We start from the raw sequence: 11,149 nt of genomic DNA on the forward strand, positions 1-11,149 counted from the left end.
ACCGCTCTTACAAATTTGATGGATCCTTCACACACTGTGTTACATCAGAGAGCAATTTGTGACCCACAGTCTTCAAACCTCTTCCCAACCAATGGTTCAACAGTGTCATCTCTAACTTCCTAATCTGCAAGATTTACGCCATTTTCCATATCAACTTTATATGTCTTTGCTCTCAGACATTTATATCTGAGGAGCAAAACTTGAAGACAAATGCTTAAACATTCGGGAACTTCTTCACTAAAGCAAACGATAACCTAGTCGATACTAACATCTTCACTTAAACTACTTACTACTCACACGAACTTTCCAACAAACTAAACCAATTCAGAACGCTGAAATAACACATGGAAACAGCGCAATGCCTCCCATTCTCGGCACTCTAATGAAAAAGGAAAAGGAGAGTAAACCAACCTGTCTGACAATGAAAGGCTCCTCAGCTCGACTCAATGGCTCTACTAATATGGTCAGGAATCCATTTCTGTTCCCGTAAACGATATCTGTTAAGGGCCGATCACCCACCTGCCAAAACAACGACTTGTTGTCATTTGGCTACCGCTGATGCAATGCCAAGTTAATCTCTTGGAAGATCTTCCCTAGTCAGTTACCATAATTAGCTGTGAGGACGGACAACCAAAGTGCTTCTCGATCTCTTCAGCTGTCCCCGCAGGCTTCTTTACTCCTATTATACCAACAAACATGGCATTATGAGGATCCAACACTTGAATGACATCTAGAGCTGATGTAAAAGTAAAAGGCCTGAAGATTTACTATGCCTCAACACTCTAATTCCTATCTGTGCTTCCAATGCTATGGCTTTCGAACCATCATGATCATATTCGGCAAGCCCTGATTCACCAGACACGAATTACAGTTCCAAGTTAGAATCTTCATCGTTGAAACTACAATCACATCAAAAAGACAAAACTTCATAAGTACCCACGAACAGAATTTACCAGCAGAATTGCTGAACACAGCGATGTCATGTCCAAACACCGCCTTACACCGCTCTATGGAAGGCTGAAGCGGTGACCACTGAGCCAGAGAATATGGAGTCGTGAGAGTATTATCCTTATCGAACACGACACCATTGAAACCCTCCCGCTTCAGCTCGTCCCAGTCGATGTACCTTATATCCGGCACTGCAACGTGCGGCAAAGCCAGGTGACGATCTCTAACCACCACGGAGACCGAAGAGACAATGCCTTCGATGCTAACACGCTGTCCGACAACCGCTTTCAGATCCGTCCACCGCACCTTTGACAAAACTCCCACGCTGTCTTCACCACCCCGACACACAAATTCGCTGTCTAAGCCTTCTGGGTTTTGGTCAGCGAGGCCTGAATCGTCGGACGGAGAGCTGAATTGGTGGAAGGGAAGCGAATCTTCGAATATGGAATGCTGCCGGGTCTGCTTCAAGCTGCGATGGTGCGTTGTCTGCGGAGGAGATGAAGAAGAAGAGGAGGAGGAGCAGATGAGTTTGGTGGAGGGGAAAAAGGGATTAGGGTTTCGTTTGTGAGAGGGGGAGGGATGAATGAAGCGTTTAGGGATTGGATAGTGGAAACTAAAGGAAGCAGCCATCGATGGCGATTGCATCTCAGGTTTGTCAAAATATTTAATTAATCTTCTTATAAAACATCCACAGGTGGCAGAAATAGTTTATACAACAAATGTTCCTGCTTTCTTGGAGCTGTTTTAGAAAACAACCTCACGCCCTCCATTCTTTTAGCCATAAAGCTCAAACCTTTACACCTTGACAGCACAGAACAATAATCTGATCGTATTGTTTGATATGCAAATGACCTGGGTCTTGATTCCAGATATATTTTCCGTGAATCCAAAAACGGAAACCAGGCTCGATCTACTCAACCCATGATCAAGGAAACAAGAACTTGTACCTGTACGCAATACGCAAAATGCAGCTTTAGCTTCCACATTCTCATTACTCTGACATTGACTGGTATGCCATATTCTTTCTGTCCCCTCGAGCTTCTTCGCTGTTCTGACCCATAAAATTCAGGAACAGAGACATAAAGCTTTCACAGAACCATGGTATTATCAGTCATAGGGTTGCCATTTCTTACAAGCAATGAATTATGAATGTGACATAGTATAAAAGAAACAGGGAAACAGAACAGAGCCAGATCACTAAAAAACAGTGGTCTTTTGACATTTTCTTCAAAGAACCATTACATAATGGTTTCTGTTCTTGTTTACTCTTTACTCGTGTTTTCAAGAATTGTATGGAATAATCTGCGAGCTCTTGGAAGGGATAACAGAGGATGACTTTCAAGAAATCTATTCTGAAACAGGGTTCTATTGCTTTGCTTTGTTATTCAACTAACTGAGATGATGGCAACTATATTGGAAGGCTGACTAGAAGTGATGAAGAAGATGACAAATGCATCTGATGGGGTAAGAGCCAAAAATTCAACAATCTCCTCAATGAAAATACGAAAGCCGACAGCCAAAAACATCACAGCTTCGAACCAAAACCAACCAAAGATCATATACTAACCCATAAACCATCTCCTCAGAGATCAACAATCTCATCATTACCTATGATAAATCACCTTGGCTTTGAATAGAAGACAAACAGAGTTGCAGCCGCCAAACCAACAGCGCCGACTGACCCAGCAGCAAGAACAGGCCACTTTGACTTCAGTCCCAAGGCACCTTTCTGTTCAACATCACTTGCTGCAGTTCCATTGCAAGGCTCAATGATTCTCTCCTTCAACCCTACTATCGTTTTCTTGGCCAACTCGACCTGCTTCTGTAACTCCTCCCCCTTCACCTCCGTCTCCATCTCCCTTTTCTGTGATTCACTCAATTCATCCTCTGCAAAATTCTTCCCCGACTTCACTTTCTCCATTTCCTCCCCATTCTTCACCAATTCCAATTTCAAACCCGCAACTTTCTTCTGAAATTCGCTAATCTCTCTCTCTTTCCCACAAATCTTCTCCCTCATCTCCTTTTCCCCCCGAAGTCTCTTGCTCTTCTCCTCCATTTCCCTCACTTCCAAAACCCCGACTCTCCGTTCAAGATCCCTAACTTTCTTCTCGGTCTCAGCCCTCACTTTCCTCAGACTCTCCGCTTCCCTCTCAGATCCGTCCAGCTTCTCCCCCTTCTCCGCCACCGCCTTCTTTAGCTCCGCCACCTCAGCCGCCGCATCATCCCCGGCGCTTATGGAGTATATCAGGTCAGGCTGAAGCCGCGAAACCTCCGTCTCGAGCTCCTCCGCTCTCGCGGCAATGGATTCTAGGGCCTTTTTATCTTCCTCAGCCTGTTCGATTTCCCTCTCCATCTCCCCGAACCTCTGATTCATCTCCGCTTCCACGCCTCTCAGCTATTCGAACTCACCGGTCAGCTTCTCCAACCTCTCCTTAATCTCCCGATTCTCCTGCGTCAGCCTTTGCTTCTCGTCCTCCAGCTCCTCCATTTTCCGTCTCAGTTCAGCCATATTTCCGGCGACGCTTTGGTCGGTATCGGAGAATCCCTTCGCCGCCCGATCGTCCACATCGCCGTCGATAACCACCTCATCTGCCATCTACCCTATTCCTGTAGAAATCAAACGCATAAATCGAATCAATATTCTCTCAAGTTATAGTGAACCTGTTCGGCTGTTCAGCGAATCAGCCAGCCGCTCGGGTTTTTTCTCGGCAACCAAATCCTGTCACTAAGGAATTCACCTCAGTAATCAGGAAGAGAAAACGAGTTTTCGAATTCGGTGGGTCGCCGTGAAACCGAAATAGAGAACCAAAGGAGGAGAATTTTCTCGAGGTACCTTTCGATTTCCCGGAAAAATACATCGAGATTTTCTGGGAAAATAGAATCGAGAATAATAAAGATTCGATTAGGATTAGGATTAGGATTAAGATTATCTGTGAAATTATTATATTAACTACGGTGAGCGAATATGCAGCGCACGTGGTTAAAGCAGTGTGGGCCCTACACCGTAAATCTGTCCTAAAAGTGTTTATGAATAAATATGTCACCAAAAATATTATTTTGTCATTTTGGTTGCCGTTATTTATTTATTTTTCTAAAAATTGGTAAATTAAAAAAAAAGGACCAACAAAATCTAAAGCTCGAAACTTTTAGCATATATGTGAAAATTTTCACCTTTTTTTTTATTCCAGTGGAAAAAAAAGGCATTGCATTTAACAATAAAATTACAACCAAATCCCAATGGCCCAAACTAACTTTGGCCCACTATTAACCCTATCGCTCTTGGCGTTTACCCTCCATTAGTGATCTTGTTTAGAAGTGACTAGTGAGTCACGGGTAAGATATTTGAAGTGTTTTGAATCTTAATTCCTATTTATTATATTAATTAAATCTGAAAAGATCTAGGTTTTCGAGTTTCGGACATCCTAGGAAATAATCAGATATCCATTATCCAAATTTCCATGCTCCTATACAAACATACAACTCTAAACTCATTCTCCCACCTTTTAATTTTACATTACATTTTAGATTTATACACAACATTTCATCCAAAATTACAGTTATTTATCAGGTAGAGAATTATTACCTTGATATATTTAACTATTATTAAAAAAGGATAGATTTGAAGAAAAAAAATTAAAATAAAGTGTATGGATTTTAAAACAAAAAATTCTTTTAAAACGGCATGTAAAATTAAAGCGGAGGGAATAAATTGTTTGAAGTGAAAAACTAGAATGTATAAATTTGGAGAAAAAAATTATGTTTTTTCTCTCTCCTAATTGAGTAATAATAGTGACGTATACATATACGTGCTTTAATCGATGCTAATTAATTGTATTTACTTATTATGGATTAACAGATACTCAAATGATTAAAATTTCCAACGCGTTAGATGGTATATATATATATATATATATATATATATATATATATATATACATGCACTGATTCGCATATATATATATATATATACCAAGATAGATGCATGAAACCATGGACGGCATTCAATAAAAAAGATTACTTCGGCCAGTTTCTTGTGAAATTTTATGTACCATATAGTCAATCTTTGTATATATATATATATATATATACTGCAAGAATTAATATTCTTGTGCAATGACACCGTACGAACATATATGCATCATTCACATATACCAATATTGTACCATGGACACATAGTCATACGGATATGCATGTCGATATATACAGCGTCAATGTTTGTGTACACCGACGAGAATATTCTTCTGCAATGGCAACATCCAACTCCGTACGTACATCTCTCTTTGGTTCTTGGTTGGTAGATTCGGGAACCACATGTCCGATCGCTTTCAGGAAACATTTGGATTCGCATCGATGTTACAATGTCTGTCTCACCATGACTGATGGAAACGTTACAAAATAGATCCTTGTTTTTTAAAATTATAATCTAACCCCGTGATGATTTAATTATTTTTAAACTAATAATTTAATTAAGTTTAATCCAAATTAACATGGTCTACTCACCACAATTTTCGATTTTTTCAGTCTGTCATACCCCGTGAATTTTTAGATTATTAAAAAATTATAAGCAGTTAAAACCCTAGTTAAGAGGAAGCCCCACACACATGGGATATTAAGCAGATCATGATTTGCTAGATTTTGTTAGCCTATATATATAATTAAGTTGGACCCTTCTTGTCTATATAGATAACATTTGCCAATATATACATAATTAGCTAAATTAATAATTGAAATATTAATTATTATAACTCGCAGTATCATATGAAACGTTGTAATTAACACTTCTCATATATATGTATATCATACACTACAAATATATATTTATATATTGAAACTAAAAGTACAGGAAAAGATTAGAGAGAAAAAAAATGTGGAGATCTTTTCCCCGACATTATAAATTGGAAAAAAAAAATACACTAAATTATGGACTTCATGAGAGAAAATGTTAAAAAACAAAAAAAAAAGTAATAATAGTAAGGAATTATTAAGTAGAAAGAAGATCAACCTCCGAACTTGGTGAAGTTGTCCATCTCCAAGCGGTCGAGAAAGGCAGAGATAACTCTCATGGCTTTGATCTGAGACTGAAGAGACAAGATGTAAGAAGCTGTCTCGTCGAAGAGCGCGTCGATCCCAAGCGCCGCCGCTCCCGGCACCATCTTCTTCAGCAGCGCTATCTTCTCCTCCACCTCCTCCTCCTCCACCGGCGACGACCTCCGCCGTGTCCTCCGCTCGAACGCCGCCTCTGTCTGCGGCGGCGGGGGAGATCGTTTCTTGAGAGCTTCCTCCATTCTGTGCCTGGAAGTGGAAAGGGCTCTTCCTCTTTTGGACCGTTAAATTATGAGGCTTCCTCCATTCTGTGCCTGGAAGTGGAAAGGGCTCTTCCTCTTTTGGACCGTTAAATTATGAGTTCGGTTTTTTTTTTGGTGGAGTTACAAAAAAAAAAAGGTAATAATGACGTGAAAGCTGGGTCCAGTTGTACCGTTTTTTTTTCATGTTTAGGGTTATGGAGTAGGGGCGTGGCATTCACGCGCTACGTTGAGAGGTTATAGTGGACACGTCAGCCAGCCGTCTGGATAAATGCTCTCGGACTCTCCCTCCCCCCCTGTTCCCTCAATTTTTCCTCCCTGCCACGTCATGACTTACGGAGAATTTATATTTTAACTTTTAGTGAATAATTATATAATCATTGTTTAAACGATGTTAATTATTAGTTATTTTTTTCATCCGGTTTTAAATTTATCTAGACACAAAGGTATACAAAATATAGCGTAAAATAATTTAAAAAAATACGAGATCGATGTGGCATGGAAAATATAAATAAAGTTTTGTTATTCGAGTTAAAAGCCACGCGCGGAGAGATGGAGGCGCGTGAGGGGAAAAGGGGAGGGATCACCTGTGGCAGGTGCATGGGAGGGAGGGGGCCCACAGAAGGCCCAGGAACAAAGCACATGTGCTCTCACATGAATTTCTTGATCCGAACACCCCTCCCATGTGCGCTCTCTCTCTATAGATACATACATACGAATGCATCCATGTGTATGCGAGTCTATACGTATGGATTGGATCTAGTCATCTAGAGAGTGCAGTTAAGTGTATGATCTAGTGGGCAGCAAGGATCCACATGATCACCAGCGGCATGGGAGCCACGTGGCGCTTTTGGGTCCCACCTTGAGCCCCAAAATCAGTCCTACATTTGTCAACTCTTTTTTTTTTTTTTTTTTACATGTACCTTTATCAAACCCTAATACCTTTTTTATTGGGTCAAGAAAACCCTAATAAGTTATTATGATTAAATCAAATTCACGTGGAAACGGAGAATTCATAATAGTTCAAAATAAATCTCTTTTTACTACTTTAAATTAAATATATATATGTATATATATTTAAGTATAAAACATGGAAAGAAAGAACTGCTCCGAAAAACAAATCAAACAAAAGACATTAAACCAAATTAGGATAAACCAAAATTAAATCAAATGGGTTAATTTGCAGCACGAGGGCATTGAACAATGAACATAGGTGTTATAGTTGATGGAATTAAATAAATTAAGAAATAGTGAGGGTATTAAATAAAATAAAATGGTAGGTAGTAGGTGATGTTTCCAACGAGGGAACGAGAGAGAGGCTCATGTTGTTATTGGGATTGAGATTTTCAGATCCGAGTGCCCTTCACTTTTCACCATCCACCAACTCCACACCCACACACTTGTCGTATTTATTATAATATATATATATATATATATATATATCCTACAAAAATGTATAATTATATGGTTGAAATTTACCGCAAACTCTTAAGGGAATCAATTTCACTCGAGACATTTTTCTTAGATTGTGTGTGTTTATTCTATGGCCGGAATATACGACAAAACATATCCTAATATATATATATATAAAAGAATAATCATATAGTTTCTTTTAATTAGTACCATTTTCGCAGCAGGAGATTAGAATATTTGCAATTTGAAAGAGACTGTTATACGATAAAACATCCAAATTAAAGGACAGAGATCTCTTATGTGGTAAATGTCTAAAGAAGAAAGGGCAAAAGCAAAAAAAGAGGTTTGAAAGAAAGGAGAGGGGAGGGGGGCAAAGGGACCAACATAACTTTTAGGGCACACAAAATCGTGGGGGGACGACTACATTGGGAGTTATGGTTACAAAGTTTTGCAATCAAAGGGGATCTTATGGTTATATGGACATCTGTGGCGGGTCCCCTTTGATGGCTTATCTCTCGGACAATGCATGCATGGATGTGGACCCCATGTGTATTCCTTCCATTTTTTACTTCGAATTAATAATTATGGATCATGATGGAAATTAAAGAGTGGAATCTATCTACGACACAAACACAATATATGAAAAAGGAAAAAAAAAATTGTGACTAAAACAACGTTCTAATCTAATTCCGACCAATCCTAGCTAATGATTCTTATTCCTCCACACGAGACCTTGATGTTATAAATTTTGAATGAATATGTTACAAATTATATTTTTACATCAACTTTCAAGGGCTAGTTAGCAGTGGCGGATTTAGAAAATTATTCAACAGGGGGCAAACATAATTTTTTCTATTATAAATGGGGGCATTTCTAATTTTATTTGCAAATTTGTAAAAATTTACATAGAAAAATACAGTTTTTAATTAAACTAATGGGGGCCTTTGCCCCATTGCCCTTAACGTGCATCCGCCACTGCTAGTTAGTTTAGTTATAGTTTTTGCTTTTTTTTTTTAAATGTTCTTTTCCCTGTTTGAAACAAGAATCTGTGAACCAAAAAAAAAAAAAAGAGAATAACTATGGCATTTCCGTGACATGGGCTTCCACTACAACATGCGTCGGATGATGGCATCACCACCACCATCATCATCATCATCATCATCATCATCATCATCATCATCATCATGTGCCCTTAACCCATCCTATAGAACTTAGATGATGAAAACTATAAAGTCAATAGGTTTACAATAATTGCCAATGACGGTATGATTGAGGATGATATATAATATATATATATATATAATTAACCCCATCACGTTTTAAGAATACAAAACTATATATATATATGTACAAAATTAAAATCCGGAATTAAAAAGAATGTATAAATCTGCATGGGATGCATGTTGTTACAGAATATAATAATTATTGCCTGTGCACGGATCTATCAACTGAATATATTAAAATAAGACAGGCCAACGAAGCGTATCATGACCAAACGAAAAACAAGAACATTTCTAGGGCCGGAAAGTCGAAACATCGATCGGAGAAAGTCGGTAAAAGTTTTATATTTTGTATTTTTAAAAAATAAAATTGGGGGACCAGATAGTGGCATGAAAGTGTAATTTGAAGGGAATAATAGGGGTTAAAAGATTTGGTTCCTTGATAAATTCTACGGCCACAACGAGCACAGACATGCGGTTTGGTGCAGGTGTCCTTATACTTGCTATGCAAAAACCACTTCCACGTCATTCATGACACGTGTTCATCTCTCTTTCAACGACACGTAAAGGTCAAATAAATCAGTGTTGTTATTATTAGAATTTCAATCATATATATAATATGATCATATATTATATGGTCCGAGAATGTTAGAATACTCTGTGTTTTTGTAATAATGCACGTGCAAAATATATGAATGAGAACGGTACGAAGGGCCAACGGCCCATTCTCGTTATTAAAAATTTTAAAGGCCTATATTCAAATGAACATATTGCAGGCCCCCATCTTTACAACCTGTTCTCTTACACCTGAAACTCTCCCGAGGCCCATGTACGTATGTATGTAATATGTATGTATGTATGTATGTATGTATGTATGTATGTATGTATGTATGTATGTATGTATGTATGTATGTATGTATGTATGTATGTGTTGTTGTATGTATGTATGTGTTGTTTTACCAAAGTCTTTCCAATTATATCTAAATAAATGAAATAAAAACAAAGCTCTGTCCACCTTCAAAATATGATGATTATAAAATTGATTTTTTTTTGTTTCTATTATGTTTTCGTTTGATTTGTTTATTTATTTTTTGTACGAATGATTTTGTGGACTTATCCAAAATATCATCATGTGAACATGATAATTCCAAAAATCAACATCTAATAAAAAAGACATGATAATTCCAATATCGATTAAGCTTGGAGTTTAATTTATCCTTAAAAATGGAAACTACAAATTAATTAATGTATTTATTTATTTTGGGAGACGTAAAACAGCACAAAGGACAGATACGGGAGGGTGACGAGGTCATGGTCGTGGAGCCCGTTGGGTTCGTGTCAACGGTCGCCCGCACGCCATTTTTAAATCACACCTCTCTCTCTCTCTCTCTCTCTCTTTCATTTTCATCGGAAAAAAAAGGGTATTCCTTCGAAAATTCTTTATAATTGCTTAGTGTAATTTCCCTGCAACCATGGGAGGAGGAGGAGGTGGTGGAGTATAAGAAAGCAATTCCTCTTCTTCTACGATTCTCTCTCTCTGCCTTTTCGATTCTCTTGTGATACTTTTGAAGCGAATTTTCTTGATCGAGCAACGTAACCTTGTTCATGTCTTCTATCGAAGGTACTCTTCGTTCTCCCCTCTCCTGATAAACTATTCTTCGTTTGTGATTTTCGTGCTGTGTGCGTGCGCTTTATAGTTCATCAAATTGATCGTGGTTTTGTCCCCCCTCCCCCCTTCATGTTTATGTAACTGATGATGGATTCAGCGAAACCCAGTTGCTAGATTTTTCTTTATTCGCGGATTTTAGAATCGGTGTTGACCCGTTTCGTTAGTGAAATTAAGCTTGTTTCTTCGTCAATATTCGGAGGTTATGCTATTTTTCTACCTTTGGAATTCGTAGTTATAGTTGTCGAGTTGACCAACTGCGTTCATGGTGTGCGTGTGTCTACGGAGGAGATGGAGTTCGTTAAGTTTCTTCTATGCGGACATAGATGTTCTGTCTGAATCTGTGTAGACAAGGTTGTGGGAGAGAGACGATGTTCATGCGTTTAGTTACTTGACAGTGTTCTCTGAATCTATACTGGTTGTCTGATCAATCTGCAGACAACTCGGTCTTTGACGCTATTGCCGATTGCTCTCTTTCCAAACTTGATTGTAATTTTGATTATTAGAGTATGTCTCCATGGAAATTTTCACAAGGTTTTTTTCTCTTTGCTTGCAGAGGCAGAAGATATGGGGCTAAATGCAAAGGAACGTCGACAGTT

General features: G+C 38.5%; 3 protein-coding genes across 3 annotated transcripts in view; all 3 read right to left on the reverse strand.

Moving 5' to 3' along the window:
• The window catches only part of LOC104803221, a 4,232-nt gene extending 480 nt beyond the window's left edge, over window positions 1-3,752 (reverse strand). The window contains exons 1-6 of the mRNA XM_010527133.2: window positions 2,557-3,752; window positions 954-1,895; window positions 769-846; window positions 606-679; window positions 412-519; window positions 6-124 (exon numbers count right to left, since the gene is read on the reverse strand). Of these exons, the coding sequence (XP_010525435.1) occupies window positions 8-124; window positions 412-519; window positions 606-679; window positions 769-846; window positions 954-1,593 (1,017 nt within the window). The 5' untranslated portion in view covers window positions 1,594-1,895; window positions 2,557-3,752 and the 3' untranslated portion in view covers window positions 6-7. The remainder of the gene's footprint in view (window positions 1-5; window positions 125-411; window positions 520-605; window positions 680-768; window positions 847-953; window positions 1,896-2,556) is intronic.
• Window positions 2,381-3,851, reverse strand: LOC104803212 (peroxisomal and mitochondrial division factor 1). The gene is given in 2 exon segments (XM_010527116.1): window positions 2,381-3,555; window positions 3,782-3,851. A coding segment is annotated over 1 exon segment (978 nt). The 5' UTR covers window positions 3,545-3,555; window positions 3,782-3,851; the 3' UTR covers window positions 2,381-2,566.
• Window positions 3,852-5,805: 1,954 nt separating this feature from the next.
• LOC104803237 (transcription factor PAR1-like) lies at window positions 5,806-6,265 on the reverse strand. Its single transcript, XM_010527142.1, has one exon. The coding sequence runs from the start codon at window positions 6,231-6,233 to the stop codon at window positions 5,946-5,948; it is 288 nt and encodes a 95-aa protein (XP_010525444.1). The 5' UTR covers window positions 6,234-6,265; the 3' UTR covers window positions 5,806-5,945.
• Between the last annotated feature and the right edge of the window lie 4,884 nt (window positions 6,266-11,149).

The sequence above is a fragment of the Tarenaya hassleriana genome, unplaced genomic scaffold (genome assembly GCF_000463585.1).
Source record: "Tarenaya hassleriana unplaced genomic scaffold, ASM46358v1 Cleome10, whole genome shotgun sequence".
NCBI lineage: Eukaryota > Viridiplantae > Streptophyta > Magnoliopsida > Brassicales > Cleomaceae > Tarenaya > Tarenaya hassleriana.